The 23,238-nt window shown below is 40.8% G+C and overlaps 1 protein-coding gene across 3 annotated transcripts in view; it reads right to left on the bottom strand.

Moving 5' to 3' along the window:
- IDE (insulin degrading enzyme) overlaps positions 1-23,238 on the bottom strand; it is a 75,385-nt gene that overhangs the window by 20,588 nt on the left and 31,559 nt on the right. For 2 of the 3 annotated variants that reach the window (XM_066619935.1, XM_066619937.1), the window contains 8 exons: positions 21,511-21,603; positions 20,114-20,205; positions 17,805-17,885; positions 16,295-16,398; positions 11,302-11,404; positions 10,160-10,282; positions 8,466-8,548; positions 2,362-2,506 (listed from right to left, as the gene is read on the bottom strand). In XM_066619935.1, coding sequence (XP_066476032.1) covers positions 2,362-2,506; positions 8,466-8,548; positions 10,160-10,282; positions 11,302-11,404; positions 16,295-16,398; positions 17,805-17,885; positions 20,114-20,205; positions 21,511-21,603 — 824 coding nt within the window. Of the gene's footprint in view, positions 1-1,695; positions 1,841-2,361; positions 2,507-8,465; positions 8,549-10,159; positions 10,283-11,301; positions 11,405-16,294; positions 16,399-17,804; positions 17,886-20,113; positions 20,206-21,510; positions 21,604-23,238 lie in introns of all 3 variants that reach the window. The other variant, XM_066619936.1, reaches the window with a different exon arrangement.

Genomic DNA, 23,238 nt, shown 5'->3' with positions numbered 1-23,238 from the left:
AAGGACAGCCTCCCACATGCAAGGCTGCCTGTATCCAACATCTGCTGGAGGGGCTCTCCTGCATGTTCTGTCGCTTGCTGATATGTGGTGGTGGGCACCCGAGAAAGTGGCTTCTGGATATCAGCGCCCAGGATGTGCAACATCTTGCCCCATGGATACATGTTGCTGTCTCTCTACAGTGCTTTTTCTGCCACCTTGACATACCTCTATAAACTAGTTTTAATCTGAATTGACAACTATCAGTTAACAATACTGTACCTCTCTTGTAATATATACTGATGGTTAGAGGTGTTTGTTTCTGGTGAGTAAGATAGAATTAGGGCCTAAGTATTACTGAACACAGTGGGCTTACTTCTGGGTAAGTAACACTGTTTTCAAACACCTCCACTGATGGTTCTTATGTCTGGGTTTACTGTAAACCACTATGAACTGCGGAAAAGCAGGGTATAGGTATTTCAATTATATAAAATACATATCATAAGCACTAATATTATGGAAGTGTTTTATAGACTTATACAACTTCAACTCTAAACTAATCCTGCTTTACATCATCTGTTTGAGAGACAAGGAGCACGTACAGGTGTGTGGTATTTTTCCCATGACATACTATGATGTACAAAATACCTATATCTGGACAAAAATATTTAATAGTATATAATCAGAAACTCGGGATAACTGGATTGGTTTCCAACATAAATATTTAATTGCTGGTTGGGTGGCAACCTTCAGTCTTGAAAGACTATGGTATAAGCCTACAGCACCCGGTATTCCCAGGCGGTCTCCCATCCAAGAACTAACCAGGCCTGACCCTGCTTAGCTTCCAAGATCAGACAAGACAGGGTAACAGCTGCTGGTATAAATGAAAAAATTGGAATAATTGTGCTCATGATCAAATAGATTAAAACTAACTTTGGGCAATATTTAAATAAGCTAACAAGTTTTTATATTAAAGTAGTGCTTGCATTCTTTGACAATTTTTGCATTGAAAGTTTCAGGTCATTGTATATTACGTAAACACCATCAAGATTTTCAGAAGTATGTTTTCTAAGATGAAGGAATACCCTTCTGAAATACTATTGGGATCTTAAAATAGAATTGCATGTTTGATTTTGTATCTACCATAGAAAGTCTAAGAAAGAAGTATCTCATGTATTAGAGATCAAGATTGAATCATTTTTTTCATAGAAAGAACAATTTATAATAATCAGTCTACTGATGCAATCTTACGAAAGCCAATAATGGTTAGAAGGATTTAGTAAATTATGTATTTAAAAGAAAGATTACAAAATCAGCCTACAAAAGCTCATGCCCCAATAAATGTGTTAATCTTAAAATGCCACAGGACACTTCTGTCTTTAGTAAACAAGGAATCTAAATGATAGTCTAAACAAAATGTTTATTTCAAAACATTTACTCTTTTGTGATTACTACATAAAAAATGAGAAACGTTAAGTTAGAGATGCAGTTTTAGAACACTATGTAGTCAACAAAAAAAAAACATACCAATCACAGCCAAACCATTCACTAATGGTTATAAAACTGCATGAATGTTTCCAGTTATGAGAAAGGTGCAAGAGAACACAAAACTAATAGCCACTTTGCTTAGAAATGCTTAGAGATGCCAACATCTTTCCAAACTGCACTTAACTCTCAAGCCATCTCATTTCTTCCTGTTTCTTTTTCCGTCTTACTTACAAGTATTGCATTCATTCCTGATGCAATGGCATAGACCAAACCTGAGAGGCGTGCTGCATATGTATACTCTTTTAAATCATCCTTCAGTAACCTGATTAACAGGTATGTCATGTTGCAATGAAGAGGGTCAGCATAAAGGTAGCGACTAACAAAAAGAAAACAAAAAAGGATGCTTTGATACCTCAAGCAGCGACATGGTATGGATGAAGAAACATGACTGAAGAGTATGTATATGCAGCCTCATAACCAATATTCCTGGGAACGAAACAATGAAAACATAGGAAGGATTTGTTTCTTACGTAGAAAGATTGATTCAAAATCTGACAGAATGGAGCAGAATCTCAACTCCACATAGGACTGATAGGGTTGTTTTGTTTTTTTAAAAAAAATAAGAAATACGGCAACTAATTTGACAAATGGCAGAAAATGAAGCGCAAATTTTGTTGAATGCGGATGAAAATGTGACTGAAGACTCAGAAAAAAGATCCAACTTAAAATTCAAATTATGAGAAAGTATAGTTACAAATAGTTTTTTCAAAAGGAAAAAAATGAGACCTTCAATGGGAAAAGCCATTTAAAAAGTGCTTCCAGAAAATGAGCTTGTTTTTGTTGTAAGTGGAAGCAGAGTCAAGGCTTTTAGGATTCTCCTTCATTTTGAGTACTTACATACATCCCATAGATGGTATTTTGGAGGTCATAGTTCAAGCCAGCTAGTTCTGCTGCATATGCATACTCGTTGAGGGAGTCTTTGAGTAGCTCAAGGTACAAATAGGCCATGTTACAATGCAAAGGATCCACGTAAGCAAATGGGCTGGAAGAAAACATTGAAAGTAAAATATCGGATGCCGATACTCCCCAATCGTACTGGGTTCTCCATCCTGGATCTTAAGAACACAATCAACATACATTTTGGTACTTCCTGTGACAAGTATATAAGACAGTAAAATAAAAAAATAACCACACATACAGTTAAAGGAAAAATGTAGATTAAATAACTCCAGACTGACAAACATACAGTCAATCCTTGGTAACCCTACACTCAGTTCCTGCGAATTAGCTCATCCACAGGAACACAATTGTTACTTACTGTCATGCCACTGCTACCAGTTCTTGGCTAGCCACAGCCATTCACTGCAGTCACAGCCATTCTGAAGGCATTTGCAGCCACTTTCAAGCCATATGCAGGGCCATTCTGTATCTGCAGTGGCCATTTTGAAGCTGTCCCTGCCCTTCTGAAGCTATCCACAGCCATTCTGAACCTATTTACAGCCATTCTGAAGATATTCTGCAGCCAGCCAAGTACTGGCAGAGCTCCAGAATGCTTTGTGGCACTACAGCCAGCTTGGGCTACAACTTTTGGAACTGCTGCAACTTCAAAAGGTGCACTTTTTAACTGTAAATTGTTTTTATTCTCTTACAGTCTTGTTAGCTCTCTTGGGGCCATCCAGCAAAAGGGAGGACAGAAAAGAATATGATAGTAAGCAGCCCTTTTATAGACTAAGTAGTGTAAAACATAGGTCTGCAGAACCTAACCCCATTTATCTCACAGTTAATGATTCAGCATGGTGTCCGTATCCGCTGGGTCTTTTAGGAACCTAACCTCAGGAGATAAAGAGAATTGACTGTATATTAATGTTACTGCATGGTTTTTCACGTTCTTCATTCAGTTTGAGACAGGTAATAATGCTTATTTTAACAAATTAATGCTTATTAAACAAATAGTTTAAAAAATTACTACACCCAGGAATTGTCTCATTGGACCTGGTCTCATTGGTCCTGCCTTGCAACGAGGATGAAATCTCAGAAAACACATCTGCTAGTTGCACAGTAAAAAAATTACCCAGGAATTATCATTGGGCAATTATCATTATCTCATTGGATCTGCCTTGCAAGGAGGATGAAATCTCAGAACGCACATCTGCTGCTTGCACAGTCAGGTTTGCACAGTCACACTTGTAGGTTTGGCTTTCTTATCAATTCACTTTTCATTTTGTACACAGTGTTCAAAAATATCACACCAGTTTTCATGTATCTACAGCTTGCAATAGACCCCTAATATATCTATAATATTCCCAAGAAGGCACAAGAGCTTGAACAGAAGTAAGAAGGTAAAGACAACTCAAAGACTCGAGCCATGTTTCAACAATACTACTTAATTCAGCATATAAAGACTGAAAACCAGATAAAGATTAGAAGCTATATAGGAATTTGGAACTTATAGGAAAACGGAACTTTCATTCATTGTTACAGAAATAAATAGTACACAAAACCAAATTTCTTACTCAAGTACTCTATCATCAGTAAATCAAATAAAAGTCAAAAGATTTAGCATATTCAAGAAACATGATTACCATTCTAAAAGCCATACATCTCTTTTTAGTTTGAAGAAAAATCAGAATGCTGTAAAAATTACAAAGTCACCCCTTGAGTCATAATTTCCAACTAAATGCGTTTTTTACCCACTAGGCCAGTGCTTCTCAAAGTGGTGGGTTGTGACCACAATTGGAACATAAAAGGGTCACTTTCCCCTTAAGGGGAGTCACCCATGGGTGGGTGCCCTGACAGTGCCGCAGCTATCACAGTGCCACACGCACCCAGGCACAAACGTACCTTGGGGACTGTGCAGCCTCCCAGAGGGTCCTGGAGGCTCGCAGCCCCTGTCCACAAGCCTCACCCCTGCCCTGCTACAGTGGGCTCTGATCTGCAGTCGGAGCCTGCTTCTGGTTTTGGAAATTCTGCGTCCCGCAATTCTGACTGCAAACCAGAAGTGGGCTCCAATTGCAGATTGGAGCCCACCACAGCACGGGGGAGATTTGCAGAGGGGTCTGTGAGCCTCCAGGACCCTCTGGGAGGCTGCATGGTCCCCCAGGTATGTTTAAATTTAAATGTTCCTGAGGTGCAACGATTGCTGCAGTGTCATCGGGACATCCACCTCATCTCAGTCCCCACCCCTACAAGCACTTATCCCCATTTCTCAGACTCATGGAGAGTTTGAGAACCACTGCACTAGGCAAGGGTGCAATATTCTTTCATTGAGCTCTTATCTTAGTGCTTTCATATGCCTAAACTTGCAACAAAATCTAATTTTCACTTGCATACCTTGTGATATTATCTTATGGAAATAGGCCAATCCTATCCTCCATTCTTCCCACTTAGAAATGCTCCTAGTCTTCCCACTCCCTCCCTGCTCATGGCCTGCCCCTACCACCGACTTACTGGCACTGGGGACTCCAGGGAGGCTGCTGCTGTACAGCCAGCACCGCTTCCACTTTCTGGCAGTGGCTCAGTCAGATGCTATATAGAGTGTTGCATTTTGTGATGCTGTAAGTCTGGCTGCACTGCCTGGATGTGAGTTTTGGCAGCGCAGCCTGATGGTTGGATTGGGCTGTAATTCGTATGAAGTCCCTAGATAAAATAAACTAGAATCATACTGACCAACAACCTATACCAGGGTAGAGAACATCTCTGCCTGCAAAGGCTTTCCCTTTGATTCATTCAGCACTGTGCTGATGTTGACTCACCTATTAGCCTCCTGATCAAGGCAGTAAAGTCTACCCCAATTCTAGACTGTACAAACTGACTAGGTCTTGTTGATATCAAACATCTTCTCTCCTCACAGCTTCAATATGGTTCTGTATTCATTCAGCTGAGGAAGACAAGCTATATTATACACTACTTTCTGACTCTGGGCACAATCCTTCCATGCCTCTTCTATGGCAAGGACAAAGGAAAACAGGTTTGTGCAAAAGTACCCTGGAGACATAATATACATTTTCAGTGGTATCCACATCCAGCCATCATGGGAGTCCATGAGAATTTCAGCCTTGTCATAGCCATGATAGGTGGATATCTGTGTGGCAAGCAACAGCAGGCCCTTGATATTCCTGAAGAAAGCAACTGCCTTACCATTTAGCTCTTACCTTCAGATTATATGTACCCAAACCATATGGAGGATCTAGGTGGGGCCTGGTTGCTACTGTAGAGGGAATATGGCATGGGGCAGCACCATATTGTCTTGGGGTTGCCACATCAACTGGCTGTCAGGTGTTGGAAGGGTCTCTGTACATTGCATACACAGTAGCCTCCTGGGTCCTGCCATGTGCTAACTGCTGCATTAAGGTGGCCCTTGTGTGCTAGTCTACTTATTTCCTTTTCCATCCAGCGCCCTCAAGAAGGAACCTAAAAATACAACTAACTCAAGTTAAGACTGGGACTACTAAACTCTCAGCAGGTTTTCCTTTCCTTGAGTTACAAGAATCTGTGCTTCCTAGATCTACATGGAGGATAAGATTTGATAAATTAATCCTTATGTTGGGAAAAAAATGCATTTTGTTATAGTAAGAATGGCACCAAGAGTATGTTTTCTGTTATGGCTTCATGGGCAGGAACTAGCATTAAAAAACATATGCTCTCACAACTCTCACATAATCCCTTTCCTCAGGCCAGGACCACTTGCCTTTCCTCTTCCAACCTGTCCCAATTCCAACTGGTAACCTCTTGTAATCTCCACAATCTTTCCTACGATTGTTGACCATGAACAGAAAGCAATAAGCCAACCACCCAAAAACAAGGCTATGACCTCACTTGCTTTAAAATTTTCAACTCTGAAAAGTTTTGAAATAATGTATAGTCCTTAATACCGGAATTACCATTTCAAGATACTTAATCATCATTCCCCCCCCCCCCCCAAACACACACATTTCTTCAAAAATGAGCACATTAAAAATGTTGTGACACCAAACCCGCTTATAAAAACTAAACAGTATCTTGTTTCCATATCAATTTTATAAGCATCACATAGACTAATAAAAAATTTGCTATTCAGGTGATGCTGAGTATTAAACCCACACAATCAAGTTACATTTTATACTCAAGTTCATCTCAATGGCTGAAAATGATTTCGACATAACCTTTATGTCTTAGTACTTCCATAGCATTGTTCTGTTGAAAACATTAACCCTGTTTCTGCATTGGGTTAAAGTAACAACAATTTGCATATTTTAAACATTAAAGGACCCTTCTGCTTACACAGATAATTTTGGCTATAACAGCAATGATACAGGTTTCTGTGGATTTCTGTGGCTCAATAGTAGTGGCTGCACCCTTACTGCCACAGTGGCACTATCCAAAAAGGTACACAAAACACACACCAAAACAGGGTCAGCCTCAGGAACTGCAGGGCCCAAGGCAAAAAATTTTGTTAGAGGAGGGCATCCCTGTGGCTCCCCTACTCACTAGGATAAAGCAGCAGTGGCAAGGCACCCAGCAGCAGCATCACCACCAACTGCTTCTGGGAGGGGGGTAGATTTCAAGCCAATTTGACCTAGGGGCGGGCAGGAGAGAGGGCTGTCCAGCGGCAGTGCTCCACTGACTGCACTCTCCTTGCAGTTGCCTTGGTATGGAATTCCGTGCCAGAGCATCTGCTACAGAGCGAAGTGCTGGTTGCGGGTGTTCCACTTGCCACCCCAGTGCAGGGCCTCTCCAGGCACAGGGCCCAATTTGGCCAAACTGCGCTAAGGCTGGCCCTGCACCAAATGTTTACATTTCTAATGCAGCAGTGCCGACCCCACTTCTGGGAACGTTTTTGACTTTTTCGATACGATTTGAAGAAAAACCTAGAAAATACATTAAAAAATAGTGCTACAAAAGACCACGACAGGACAAAAAACATGACTGCATGTGCAGCAAACAGTGACGGATCTACAACGCTGTTTCCAGATCACTGAAAAATTGCCATCTGTTAACAACCAGTAATGGATCTAAGAAAATGTCATTTTGTTATTTGACCAAAAAAAAAACAACCAAAAAAACCCCAAAACAAACACCTTATTTTGCTTTGTCAAATATAACTGCCCTGTAATATACCTTTGTCTATCATTTATTTAAGTCAACACCCCCACAAAAAATCACAATATAAACATTATAACAGGAATTCAGAATGTGTAGTAGGACAGTCACTAACACAATTACATGTACTGGTTCTTTGTACCAGCAATGTGGCACAGAGATCCTAAGCTATCAGGATGGAGTGGTGTCATCCAATGCCAAGACAGACACTCAGCAAAATCATAGAGCTGAAGGGACAGGAACACTGAAGAAGCTGAAAGCCAGTAGCCTTCAAGAACGGAAAAATCCCAAGAAGTAATGGCAGAGAAGGGCGCAAACAGCCATTTGGTATGTTGAATGCTGTGCATGAACAAAAGTCCCTTGGATTCAATTAAATTTACATATATCCATCTCTAAGTGGACATTTCCAACGCTAAAAAGTGGTAGCCAGGTATATTGTCAATAACCTGATCAGAAAAAATTAGAAAGAAGTGAATCTAGCCTTCTGCTTCTTCTCAACAGCTCCTAAGTGTGCCTTTCAGCTGCAGGAAACACATGCACAACAACTCCACTGTGGTTTAGGCATATTGCTGGCTCAAGGCAAGAAGTACATGAAATGAAAGATCTAGGTTTAAAAAGAATTTGGGCGCAATCCTAACCAACTTTCCAGCACTGACATAGCTGTGCCAATGTAGCGTGCACTGCATCCTGCAGTGGGAGGCAGTCAAGGGGGCCTCCTCAAGGTAAGGGCATGTTTGTTACCTCACCTTGGGACTGCATTGTGGCTAGACCAGTGCTGGAATATTGGTTAGGATTTCGTCCTTGTACAGTTGAAAATCTTCGTTGCAGCAAAACGACAGTCACAAACTCTTCTCAAATGATATAAAACAAATTTAGTTTACAAAAGTGACATTCAATATGATAAAAGACAATAAGTTGCATACCTGAAAAATTCAAAGTTGAGACAAGCTTTGGGCAGGAAAAATTTGTCATCTTGCTTGAACCATAGTTTGCACATAGCAGTGTCCTGCATTTCAAAATACAATCACATTTTATTGCAAAAGTGTGCACTTTCATATTCTTTCTATATATGGTGCTCAACCTAATTGAGAATGCAAACAGTGCCTAAACTATATAGGTGCCCCACAAGGGTCAACAGAGCTCTGTTTTCCCATTACTCCCCCCCCCTTAGGAATACAGACAGACAACACAAGGGGGTATTACAGGGAATGGGAGGTCTATGTGCACCTTCTATATCGCCACTCAGCACTCAATATCTTGGTACAAAGAGTAAGAAGATGGATGGGAACACAGATGGTATGTGTATATTCACTGAGATTAGCAATTATGTAGTGCTAAAGTGTGGTGGGGACTTGGTTTACTCTGGTGTATTTGGTTTTGAATGTTTTGTTTGCTTTTATTGCCGCTTTTGATGGCTGTCTTATGTCATCATTTATTGCTGCTTTTATCTGTGCCGCTACATTTTTATGTTCCTTTATTTTATATGTTTATCTAATGCTGATACTTTTCTAGCTTTTGTGCTCCTACCTCTGGCTCTCTGCTGTTTTACTACTGCATGTTTTAAAAGAATTGTTTTATAATTTATTTAATATAAACCGCCTTGGGGACCTATGGCAGTGTTGGAAAGACAGGGTTAAAGGTATTAAATTAAAATGTGTGCAAACCAATGATTCCCTTTAATGCCCTTTTGTGCAGCTGCAAATGTACCTGTGTGCTCACATTGGGGAAACTTGGGAAAAACAAGTCTTTATTGAACTTTTACCTCCACCACCATTTAACATTACTACCTAAAACACTAATTGAAATGATAGCTTTTTCTGTATTAAAAATATATCAAGTGCCAAACTGCAAACAATGAACTGGAGTCAGTAATACCAAAAAAGATAATTTCACACTTGGAGCCAAAAAACCATGAACAGAAAAAGAAAATGCATTTATGCTGTTCTATGAACTCCTAACCAAGTGCTCATGGAAGACTACTTGCAGTGCCTTACCACAATGTATCAGGCGTTGTATTAGATTACAAGAAACATTGTAAATAAGGAAGATACAGATTGTAGTTGTTGTCTGTATCTAGAAAACATCCTGGGTGCACCATTTAACACTTTCAAGGTGAGCAGATTTCCTTAGCAAAAGTGAATCAAAGGCCTACTCAAGATGGATAGTTTAAACTAGAGTTTTCTCAGCTAAGAAAAGCTGGAAGTTGCACAAATGAGTCTGCCGGAGAGGAAACTACAGAAAATGGTTTCTCCTTGAACAGGACCACTAAGAAACTGGCTTTCTGATATCAAGAGATCAGGCAATGGTGAAAGTAGTGGCCCAGCATTGCAGATTAGGTACCCAGGGAAAATCAGACCAAATCAATACTTGTTAAATGATACTTCTTTCAGTATAAATAGTGTCCAAAATGGGCCATGTGGTGTAATTGGTCAACTCAAGCATTCAATATGAAATTCAGAGACTAAATCTGGAGAGAAGTGATTTACATAAATCTAATGGAATGTGTGGTTCAGTGATAAAGGGTACAAGAATGATATGTCCACAGAACAAAGAGGGGCAGTGGTGCACTCTTTCAAAAATTACACTTTTAAATACAGAAGACATGTACAGTACTTACCTTAATTAGAGTAGGGTACTGTGGTGCATCTTTCTCTAATGGTACAATTTCAAAGTTAGTAGGAATAAATTCATTCTTCATTGGAAGCTTGAATTTGCCATTAAGGTCAGCATCTTGCCATTTCTATTAATGGTGTGAGCAAAAAATATTTTTAATCCATCCAGTAAGCACTTTTTTTTAAAAAAGGAAATTTAAAATAAATTTTTATCAGTCATTCATATATATGTGTGTGTGTGTGTGTGTGTGTGTGTGTGTGTAATTCCACCCTCCCCCACCCAGAAACGCCCCCCCTGCCTCCAATCCACCCCCTCATCATCCTCTCCCACCCCCTGTGCTGGCCCCCCCTTGGCTAGCGTGAATCTATCACCTCTATGTCTGGATCCAAAGCTGGAGCACATCCTTACACTGGCCTAGCCAGCTTGAGAGTAGCTGCAAATGTGGTTTACAGCATGTTTGCGATACTCTTGGGCTGGCATGGGAGACTACACTGGCCAAGCTACGAGTCAGGACTGTGCTCTTGGCTCATTTGAACCTAGTCACCTTTCACTGTCACATGGTGATTAGTTAGATATTTGTGTTTTTTAAAAGGCTCTACATCAGTGCTTCCCAAACTGCAGGTCAGGGTCCACCAGTGAGTTGTGACCCAATTTTTGGTGGGTTGTGAAACACTAACATATTTAGTGTAGGTTTCTAGGCATTTAGTATGGTGAATGTACTGCAACATAGTGGGTCAGAATTTCTGCTTATTGCAGCGGCCGTCTACAACATTTTTTCTTGATTACACAAGTGAGAATGAGCTGTATGTTAAGGGACATTCAAAGGAAGGATATGCATAGAAGAAAATTTCCCTGCTGCCTTCTCACTGTGCCCCTGCCATCTGCCCCAGAGGGCTGGAGACCCACTGAAGCAGAATTCTGTGGGGCTCCAAGGTTATGAGGAGATCAGTGAGGACTGCTCCTCATAAAACCCAGAACACGACCCAATAACTCCCACCTAGGCAAAGCACTTATGATAGTAATATTTAACAATTGTCGCAAATAAATGCATTAAGAAACCCTCTCCCTTTGCAGCTGTATGAATTCATACAGGCTATGTACTCAGGAATGATTTCAAGTATGAGACTACCAATTTTCTTAGCACACCTTAACGACTTCAGGAGAAATGGCTTCTTGCTTGTATTGCGTTCCATACCATTTTTCTGTTCTATCAGTTTTCCCTTCAAAAGCCTTAGAAACTATTGCAACCCTAAAAATAAAACCAAAACGTAAGTAACCAAGACTTCTTCCAAACAGATATACAAATAATTGTTTTGATCATAATGAATAAGTACACGTTTATCAATATTGTGATCTGGATATATTTGATTGCATATCAACTCACTCGAATACTCAACACACTCAATATTCCTATTTGCAAAAAAGCATAAGTGCGTTCATTGAATTATATTAAAGGATATAACTGAACCATAAATTGTTACCCTGACATATGATTTTCTTGTGATGAAAGAAGCAATGCAATGAACTGGCAATAATTCCATGAACATTTTGCAGTATTGAACATACTTTAGTAAGCTCTGATATTTACAGTGATGGTATTTTAGCTTTTACTAAGATTTTGCATTGTTATGATAAAGATGAAACTGTAATTAAATATATCCATTAAAAACAGAAAAATATGTAATATATAGTATATATTTTAATATATAAAAATACATTCTCTCTACAGTTTAGAGAGAATAGATTTGGCCTGAAATGTGTTTTGCTTTTGTTCTTTTGTTGTTACATAATTACTCACAAAAAACTTATGAAGTGTTCATGCAGATAGCATGCTTTGACTGGAATACTGAGAATCAGCAGTGCCACAGATCTCATCCTTCTCAACTAAGTAGTAGTCATCAACTGAACAAAAAATGCCATACAAAGATTCTGCCTGCTTCACTCATCGCATTATTTTTCATATTATTACAGGTATGCCCCCTTAATTGCAGATCCAGTATCCGCAGTTCCAATGAGCCGCTGTTCGCAAATCCCCCTCTCCCTCCCTTGTACAAATTACTTATCTGTCCCATCTACTTGCAGCCCTTGTCACAGTCTGTAAACAATTACAGGAAAGGGATGGAAGCCTGAAAAAAATGGGACACTGTGGGAGGGGGTGTGAGTATTTAAGGCTGTTGCGTTGCGATAGTTAAAGGAATAGTACAGGACCATTCTATTTTCACATACGGAAGTTGCTGCTGCTGCAGCCTGGGGGCAAAAGGTTTAGGGTCAAATCGTATCCAATTTTCCAGTGCCGGTGCTGCTGTGCCAATCGGGTATGCACTGTTTCCTGTGATGGGGAGGCAGAGGCCTCCTCAAGGTATGGGAACATTTGTTCCCTTACCTCAGGGCTGCATTGAGGTAGCACCAGTGCTTGAAAAGTTGGAGAGGATTGGGCCCTTAAACGCCTAAACAGTATGGAGCCTGTGGCGCCTAGTCTGTTACAGGCCGATGTTCCCACATGATTAACCTGTTTCCTTCCAGGGTTAAACTTCTGTATAAGCGCTTCAGTAGAAAAGTGAACACTATGATTTGGCAACTCAAAAAGAAAGACAAGGGAGCCTTACTTGTTTGCATCAGGGGATTAGAGACAGATAAACAAGGAACTTTAACCTAGACTTCCTGATCGATTGGAGGCACACTCAGATTCAGAAAAGAAAGTGGGGAGGGGGGGAGAGAGAACACTTGCCCCACCACTTGCTTCGCCCTTTGCCAACCCTTGCTATTCTTGCTCACTCTCACTATAACCTTGGGGATCCCTTCATGATTCCCCGAGACAGTGCCACTCTTCTGCCATCTCCCTCTCACCTCTAGCCAGGCAGAGTCGAGCCAAAAGCGGACAGGAGGTAGAGATAGGGGTGAGCTTTATAAAACCTAGAGTCATGGGGGGGGCAAGGGGGAAGTGGAGAGATGGAGTGGCTTGGAGAACTAACAGCCCCCTCTCCCAACTGAGCTCCTTGCACCTCACGCAACTGCCCTCCAGCTCAGATCCCAAGAGATCTATGTCAGACTCCAGGCAAAACTGCTTTGAGGCTGGCAGACGATGAGGCATGTTTGGATAAGCTCAGTAGAGAGGCTGAGGAGTAGAGGAGACAATCTGGAGAGCTAAGTCTCTGCTGGAACAGCCTTGTCCTGCCAGCGCAAATCAGAGTAGGCAGCTGCTTCCTTATGATTTTAACTGCTGACCTCCAGTCTAGGGAGAGATCATTGATTGGAGTGTCCCCAGCCCATCACTGTAAATTGCATTGACTCTCAGGCTGCCTGGTTGATTCTCCAAGCCCCTCCCTTACCTCCCCCTCCCATGTTTTCATTCCTTTAGGAGTTGCTTTTGGTCTTTCCAGAAGAAACAAGAAAAACTTAACATAAAATAGCAGAAGTGATTAGCATATCCAGTCAATTATATGTGAGGGGAAAATTTACTATCAACCCTATTCTGCATTTCAGAGCCAATTGGTAGTTAATGAGAATAATACAGGACAGCTGAATTCATAGAACACTTACAGCCCAATCCTATGCATGTCTACTCAGAAGTAAGTCCCATTAGAATCAATGGGGCTTACTCCTAGGAAAGTGTGGATAGGATTGGGCTGTTAGAGCCCAATCCTGTGGTCTGTGCCGTGCCTCCGCAGCGCGGACCACAGTCGCAAACGTGCCTTAAGGCATGTTTGCAGGGCTTACCGCTGGGCTCCAGCCAGAGCTGGCTCAGCTCCAGCCGGCGCTGAGCCACTGCCCGGTGGGCACCCGCGTTCCGCGGCTTGGCGGTGCCCGGGGAATGGGGGCGTGGTCGGGGGCATTCTGGGGGTGGGGGGAGGCGGATCCGTGGAGTCGAGCTCCCCAGGATCCTGGGCGCTCATGGAGGGCTGCGCACCCTACACAAACGCCTTCACTTTAGCGGCGACCAAACAGTTGTCGCTAAAGTGAGCAGCCCCATTGCAGGGCTGCTTCCCTTACCTGGGAATTAGCGCGGTAGCGTGGGAGGCTCTGGATCCGGCGGGAGCCCGCCAGGGAGCTGCCGGGTCCTGCAGCTCCGGGTAGCTCAGGATTGGGCTGTTCATCAGTTTGAACATTTAGTACAAACAAAACCGTAAGAACAATGGATAGGGCTGAGTCAGAGACAAAAATAACTAGCAATTTTTCATTTCAACTTTGTTCTTGGCTGCCAAATAATATCTCAAGATGGAAGATTCCATGCTAGAAAATGATGTACCCCCACCTTCTTTACATTATGTATGAATAAAAGCACAAGACAATAGTATGAGGGTAGCTTTATTTCCTTTTGAAATTTGTTTCTATGGCAACAGTTCTGCCACTGGCATTGAATGAACACTACCCATCTAAATGTTTCTAGCACAAGCTCCATTGCTTCAGCCAAAAAAGAAAAGAAAAAAATGAAAACAATTGCACAAAAAGGCTGGAGGTCTATCAATACAATATGATTTGTGAGGCTAAAATGACTATTTCCAAAACTTGTAGGCAACTGGGTTGTTCTATTAGAAAAAAACCAAAATAGAGCAAAACCTTCAGTTAGGACCAATTAAGGATTCAGACCAAACATCCAAAAACCCACATAGAAAAGAGCCTTCCCACAGAAAAACTGCACAACTACCTTTGATGCAAAACTCTCATGGATTTTATTATCTGTGAATTAATTTTTATTTTTTTTGCCACAGACTATCCAAGGCCCAGTCCAAACATGCAGCTATTCTATGGGAAAATATTTCCATCATATCTGTGAGATTCAACCCATATGGGGTTTGCAACTACATGTTCAGTGCAATTCATGGCTCTCTTTGTGGCAAAAGCCACTATAGTCCCTCCTCCTGTGCAACCAACCACCCCAGAAGATTTGTGTTTCTGAGGGCTTTAAACATCCTGCTCTTGCCACTGACAGGAGAATTTATGTGAAGTTTATTTTAAGTGCTGAGCAGGCATCCATAGGATTGTGTCAAAGCTCCTTTCCCTGCTTGTGGAGGAAAAATGTGTTGCTCCCAACTCCTGAGGTAGGATACTTCTCCCACCCTTTTCAACTGGCAGCACAGAAGGAGGACTAGTGTAGCTTTTGCCACTGAGAAAGCCCTGGATTGTACTGAATATGTGGTCACAAATCCCAAGTGGGTTAAAATTCAATTGACGTGACTGATATGCAGCTGTTCCATTGGAAAGCACATTTGTCTAGACTTAAGATATCAGAAAGTAGTGAGCAAGTGTTTGGCTTCTCCAAAACTCTTCATTAGCTTGAATGTTAAACAAAACAAGAAGAGAAACAAATTTGAAAATTATGGAAGATTCCCATGGTCTGCATTTTTAACGATCTTAAAATGAGGTGTGTCATGCAGGCTTACGACACAGTGATAAGTTCCAATGAGTTTAATATGTTCCAATGAGCCTTACTCCCAGATAAGTGTGCACAGGACTGTAACCCTAGTTTAATAAATTTGCTAGGTATAAATTTCACTTTGCACTAAAGGCTACTAGGACCAAGAAATAAAGACAGTTATTCATTTTTTATAAATAACTTTCTATTAAATACAGAATCTACAAGACCTTAGGTTAAAACTATATCAACAGAAACTACAGGAGGAGGCAACTACTGGGACACAGGAATGGGGTCTGTAGAGGGAATCACCAAGAATTTAGCACAAGCACCCTCTAGGAACAGAGCAGAGCTCACACCACTCTGGAAAAACACCACCATGTCCTCCTGTTCTTGTTTGAAAGTCAAGCACTAACCAGATCAATTTTGTCATCATAACAAACAACAGTTAACATTTTAAAAAACTGAGAAAAAAAAAAGCATGCAGCTCATTTCCAGTTCTCTCAAGCCATGGTTTTGGTGGACTGTCTGAAATCAGTCACTCAGTATGAAGTCAATCAGAAAAATCAATGATAACCTAAAACTTGCATAAAAATGCAATAAGGCTTAATTATAAACTCATACCAAATCATTTTAGTTCTTACATTTATTTACTGCATTGCCTCACTGATCCTGATAGCAACAAATGCTATATCATAAAAGTTACCTAAACATAATGATGGCACATTCTCTGAGATGATTCGCTAGTTAAGTTGCATATAAAACCAATTCCCCTCTATAGCTTACCGGACATTTTCAGGTCTCAGTTTATCCAATACCATTTCTATCAAATCAGGCCTAAATTCTTCAAGTAAATATTCAGCAGCAAGAACTTCTTCTATAGGGTAGTACTAAATAAAACATAAAGAGTCATGTTTCAGTCTAAACAAACAAAAAAAAAGCAAAACCATCCTGTGTAACATTAGACACACAAAATGCAGACACTAAGATTATACAAAGGGATCACTGTCATTTAGGTGCTGTTCACAGTATACCACAATAATTCAGAACCAGGGCTATCCCTTTTAAGAACACAAGTTATATTAATGTACAGGGTAAAAAAGCGGTGAATGCTGACCTCTGGAGGATATTTTTGCAGTCTACAGAACAAAGCACTTCACCTGTCCATTTAGTTATCGTGCCAAGAAACTTGGTTTTAAGAGTTTGAATAGGATTTTTAAGAATATTAACTACCTTCTCAAAAGACGGTTCTTTGAAAATTTGGAGATACCATTATGCCTACATGGGATCTATCTTAGTAATCAGAGAATTGTAAGGTTTTTCTCTCTTAGATGTTTAGATATTAGACTTTCAATTCTGAAGACACCAACAGCCCAATTCTGTGCTCAGTGGCACACCTCCGTGCTGCCGAGCAGCACATTTGTGGGGCTCACTGCCAGGCTCCTGCCTGTGCTAGCTAGCTGCCGGGCTGCCTGTGCAGGGTTGCTTAGCTTACTCGGGGGAAAGGGACAAATGTCCCCTTCTCCTGAGGCGCCTCCCGCTATAGCACAGGAGGCGCTGGATTCGACGGCAGCCCTCCTCGGTGTCACTGAGCCTAGGCGCCCCGGGCAGCTCAGGATTGGGCTGCCCGTAGGTAATAAATAAGATTATGGATGGAAAAACTAACCGTTTTTCGACTCAAGCCCCAAGTAAGTACAGTATAATGTGTTGTAAAAACTACGTTCATTAATATTCAGGTAATATTCAATTCAACAATGCCTGAAAAATATGCAACAATGTCAATTCTTATCTAGCATAACTCTGGATTCTACGCCAGATTCGACAATACTACCACCAGTATTTATTTTTTTTTTACAATGCAACCATGTGGCATATCAATGTGAGAATAAACATCTTCTAGACTATGTGGTCCCGATTAAGTATATAGCTTCACTTGCCCAGGATAAAATGGACAAATTCATTTTAATGCTTTTCCTCACATCATTGATACCACTTTTTTCTATCAGTTTTCAGAATATATACCAGGATGGTGCAGTGGTTTGGGAGGTGGACTCAAACCTGGAAGATTCAGGTTCAAATCCCCCCTTAGCTATGAAGCTTCCTGGATGACCTTGGGCCAGTCACTTTCTCTCAGTCTCACTTACCTCACAGGGTTGTTGTGAGGAAAAAAGGAGGGGAGCAGCAGTGTACACTGCCCTAAGCTCTTTGGAGGAAGGGCGGTATAAAGATGTGATAAATAAATAAATATACCAGATCTTAGAGCATAATTCTTCCAAAATGAAAAGCTACCACTTACATGCAGCATCCCTGCAAGCTTTGATGTGTATCCTCTAGGCCTTTCCTTATCTTTAAATCTGAATGCTACAGCATTTAGATCCTAGAAAAAATAAAATTATATGGTAATACAGGTAAGTGCAACATATCAACGTACTGGGGAAAGACCAACAGTGGTCCCACTGAACTCACCAGGGTAGTTTCCTTCCCAGTTAAACTAGCTAACCAGTGCTTCATGAGCTTTCCATGCACACTTTTGTTAGCTAGCTGCCTTCTTCTGATTTCCTGGCCCTGCATAACAATCTGGGGTGGTACAGGATTGCCACAAGGCATTCTGGGGTGTGACTTGGTTGCCATTAGCAGTTGTCTGGGCAACAACAGAGGCATTTGCAGAACTATACCTGTCATTAAGTGGTGCATTCCTGTACAATGCTTCATACTGTAAAGAAGTATTCAACTAGTATTTTTAAATAATAATGGAAAATGGAGCATGGGTGTTGATTTAAAATTTAGCTTCAGAAAGTAATACATAGAATACATACAACATAGTTTAGTGAATGCTGTCAAATACAAGAAAAGAAATGGAGATACGCTTAAGTTGCTACTAAGTGTCACAGGTTTTCCCCAGAAATTAGTTGTATCCAAAAGCATTGAGAAACACTTATACCTAACAAATTTTTCACAAAAGGTAAACAAAGAGCAGTAGCTCCCAGTAACAAATCTTGCAGAATAAAAGTGGCCAGAGGGATAAAATTCCCTGAATCCGCTCTAATTCCCATTATGTTCTTTACAATCAGAATAGGATTATTAGGACACTGAAACCATACTTAGGCTGCAATCCTATACATATTTACCTAGGAATAAGTCACACTGAAAACAGAGAGATTTGCTTTAGAGCAGACATGCATAGTATCGCACCTAGAACAGATTCAATGATAATTCTTCCACATATGAGCATGTTAATAAATAACAATGGTCCATTCATATGTCAAGCAGATAGGTCATTTGCTGGATTTGCTGTCCTGGCTGGACCCAAAGAAGAGAATAGCTAGTCCACCTGCTGGAACTGGCATGTGCCAGCCAAATGGTCATCTACCTGATCAGGTCAGAATAAAGGTAGAGATACCCACATGGTATCTTGTTGGTTCTGACTTGGCCCCTGCAGATATCTCATTTGTGGGATCATGCATTGCCCACTTCCTGAAAATCAGAGAGGTACAATGGACTCCTCAAGCTGAACTTGAAGTGCAGTTAGGGAATAGTGAGATTTAGACATGATAAGAAATTTCTTTTGCTTTAAGTTTGGCTGTAATCACCTGCTCGTATTTTGCTACGCACTGCCCAGGTGCAAGCCATTACACAAACCTGCTTGTTTTATTCTTTCTTCTTTGTATTATCCAAGACCACTCCCTCTTGTAATTTTTAATAAACTTCCGTTATGCCTCAACTTTTTACCTACCTATGGTGGGTTGAACTTGGTGAGAATCTTGTCTTAATTCTCCTCTGACTCGAGCAACACAATATTGCTTACATTTAGGAGGAATTCTCCACATAACTATGAGGGAGTATTTGGAGGATGGTTTTTCTTTGCCTAGCATTGTTCTTGTGGTGGCAGCGGAGTCCACCAATTTTGGTCGGGGTAAAAGAGCAGATCAGGAATAAGGAGGGAGACACTGGCACTAGGACTAACCCCTCACCCCACCCCAATCACCACTCCCATGTGCATTAGAATTGAAAAATTTGTGGGAAAATATAGAAGTTGGGAGTGGTAATGCTAAGTGGGGGATAGAAGCAGGACAAACATAATGGACAAGGGCTGGAACCCTGTTCCTAAACTTTCACTGCTACCCCATCCATGACATTTCATGCGTCTTAGGTTAAACAGATTTAGGGCCCAATCCTATCCAACTTTCCAGCATGGGTGCAGCCGCAATGCAGCTCCGAGGTAAAGGAACTAATGTTCCCATACTTTGAGGAAGCCTCTGTGACTGCCTCCCCACTACAGGATGCAGTGTATACCCATTGGCACAGCTGCACCAGCACCGGAAAATTGGATAGGATTTGGCCTTTAGTAAATGCAAAACTGGGTACTTTAATATGATACAGAATAAATGCATAACTTTATAAAGTTAGAAAACTACTATGCTTACGTGATTCACCTGAGACATTTATGAAGTTGTTCATAAAATTAAATATAAAAAGCCAATCTTATTGGTGATAACTCTTATTGGAAGTTCCTAGTAAGTGTTTTTTAATGTAAAGATTTAAGAAAATCCAGTGTAGATATCTATAAAAAGCTTGAAAGAAAATCATAATTATGCAGATAGGTACCTTGCATTCTTGAAAAACCCACTCTTGGGGTCCTTCTGTTCGCAGCTTTTGTATGTATTGGAACATGTGCAAAATAATATCTTCCACGTGTACTTAAAACAAAGAGAGGGAGGGAGAGAGAGAGATGAGAGTGCATGTATAGGCAATTTGGAAAATGCAAACTTGCAACATATTTTACTTCCATAGGGCAAAACATGAGAGTGACATGGGAGATATGCAATTAGGCTCTCCCACCTTGTTTTTCTTTTACTAATTAGCAGTCACATTTGGACTAATTAGCCACCCCAGGCCAATTAAGGACTGGAAGAGTGAAGTTCTGGGAGAAGCTGTTACTCTTCACAATCTAAATTCTCTACCCTATGCCCTGTTACCTCCATAGTGAGTGGATGAATATGTGAAACCAACTAAACACCCTCTCCTTGAGGGCAACATCCCCAAATGTCAAAGTAGCTGGTGCGGCTTTTAATTATTGTGATGCGTTTGTGTGGGGTGTTTTAAATGACAGGAAATCTTAAACCACAGATCTCCTTATCAGATCTAGTTTGGTCCTTCTACTCAAAGTGACACTCTTTTGACAACGGCTAAACAAGTGGCAACTTAAAGTAACAAAGGGCACAACTCTAACCTTGTGTTAGACTGGTGCAAGTCCCTTGAGTGTTGTAAAGTATGGTTGCACCTCCTTGGGAGCAAGCTGTGTCAGTGCATGGTGGTGCGCTGGAGTATGGAGGCTGTGTCCAGCCTCCATAGCAGCTTGCACCTGGAAGATCTGAGGGAGTCTGAGAAGGGTCTGAGGAGGGCGGGGAGGAGGCGTTCCGGGTCAGGGGGAGGGTGTTCCAGTGGGCAAGCGGTGAGTGGGAAGTGGGGCTGGGACCCAGCAGTTATGCCGGATCCCAACCCCATTCCCTGAGCAGTGCGGAGCGGCTGCAAATGTTCTCCTCTCACTTGTGCCACCTCTTGAGATGGCGCAGGTCCAAGGAGACCCATTGGGTCTGTGGTGGCTTTCTTCCAAGCCTCTGGCTGAACCATTTCTGGCCCCAATCTTGTGCTGGATACAGTGCAGGCCTCCTGGCCTGCCTGTTCTAGTGCAAGATAGGATGGCACTGAAAATTTATTAATAGCATAAGGTTTTGAAGTCTATACTCCATGTCATCAGAAGCATGAAATTAAACCCTCAGTAAGCAAGTATATATACATAGTGTCAAAGTCTTGTGAGTGGCATAGTCTTATGACTTGCTTAGAAGTATACAAAGTAAGCATACAATATACTCCAAAACAGACTCATGCCTGACATAGATAACTTAGTATTGAATTTTAGATTGATTATTACTCTGGCATAGCCTGCACATTTAGATTGTGTTCTAAACCCTAACACAAATGCATAAAAGAATTTCACTTACAAAGTCCTTCTTCTGTAAGGTCAACATTAATGATGAAAAACATGAAACCTCTAGCACCTTCTTTTTGTCCTCCAACCAGTGTATTTACCCAGCCTGTGAAATAAAGAAACAAGACTTAACAAAAGCAAAATGGTTTATTTTCATTCTTTTAAAGTTATGTTATTTGTGCACACACAACATTTAAAAATTAGAACAAACTTCTGTGTTCTTGTCAATATCCATCACATAATACAACAAAAGAATAAATGGAAGTGATACGATAAGATTGCACATACACAAAATTAGTGCATTTGTATGTTAATGGACAGGCTACAACTTACAGATTCAGGGTGGACCTTCTAACCATGGAGGATCATCCTCCTTTCCCTGCTCTCTTGGGCAGCTTCCCTCTCCATTGTCTTTGATATCAAACCAGGATATCACTTAACCCTCTGTCAATGTCAAGATTTACTACATCAATTCAGTACTGGAATCAAACATATCCCAAGAAAGCCATAAAAAAATACCTGTAGGACTCTATTAAGCATGAGATGATTTGCAAGTTAAAAAAAAAATTAACATTTTGAGAACATTTTAAATATATAATTGCACATAAGTTATCATGCTCAGTAATATAACAATAACCTACAAAGCAAGATACATAACACCATAGGAATAGAATATGAGGTCTAAGTGATCCCCATTTTAAAAGCATATCACACCACCTTGTGTCATTCAGATTCAAATGACCTTTGCAATAATGCCAGGGCAATTTCTTCCATTGCCACTTTTCCTCTCTTTTCTGACAGTCAGAAGCTGCAGGAAATAAACTAGCTTTCTTCCCTGGTTGCTAGTCAGAAGTAAAAGAAAATAGCCAGCCAAAGGCAGCAAACCAACCAGGCTTTATAATGAGACTTGCAATGCCATCTTTTCTACAGGACCTGAAGTTAAGAAGAGTTCTTCCTCAATTCTTAGCTAACTCTGCATTTGCATAGTTCTGGTATGGCAAGAAACAAATAAGCCTGAAATCAACCTTCTTGTCAGGAAAGATAGGATCTTTCAATAGATGGAGATAAAGAGTTCATTAAAAATGTTTTATTACAAGCTACCACATTAAATCTGGCCATCTGCAAAGGTGAGGTTAGAGATTTCTTGCAAGATCTGCAAATAAAACAAGATCCCGGATGTCAAATTGTAAAGTACTTCTCAGCATGAACTCTGCAGATACTTATGATGGGAAAACAGTGGGTCACAAAGAAGGTTCTAACTGGGAAAAAAGATTAAAACTTCAGGTTTATAAAGAATTTCGTAGACTTCAGTTACTGACCTCTAGAACAATTTGTGAGGACATAGAGAAAAATGAGAATTGGTCTACTTTGAAAATAGAGAAAATATTGCATCATCACCCTCAATGCCCTTTTCTCACTTTAAACATAAATGGGTTCTAGTTCAAGCATTCGTAGACATAAAGATTAAAAAGCATTTTGTGTGGTCACTTTGATACCTAGCACCTTAAGTGCCTGATTTTTTTATTTTCTTTTGGCCTAATCTTCACAGGGCCTTATGCTGCTGAAACAAACATTCTGACAGCACAAGGCCCTTTACAGTTGTTGCAAAGCATGACATGGCCATTCTGCATAGCCTGGCTGCTACCATAAGCAGCCCCTTCAAGAAGCTGACCAGTTACAGAAGCCTCTTTAGGCAATAGGAAAGTCAAAAATTGAAGGAAATCAGGGATTTTCATCATGT

The sequence above is a fragment of the Tiliqua scincoides genome, chromosome 3, assembly GCF_035046505.1.
Source record: "Tiliqua scincoides isolate rTilSci1 chromosome 3, rTilSci1.hap2, whole genome shotgun sequence".
Taxonomy (NCBI): Eukaryota; Metazoa; Chordata; class Lepidosauria; order Squamata; family Scincidae; genus Tiliqua; species Tiliqua scincoides.
The sequence above is the reverse complement of the archived record's forward strand: the minus strand, read 5'-3'. Positions and strand labels throughout refer to the sequence as shown.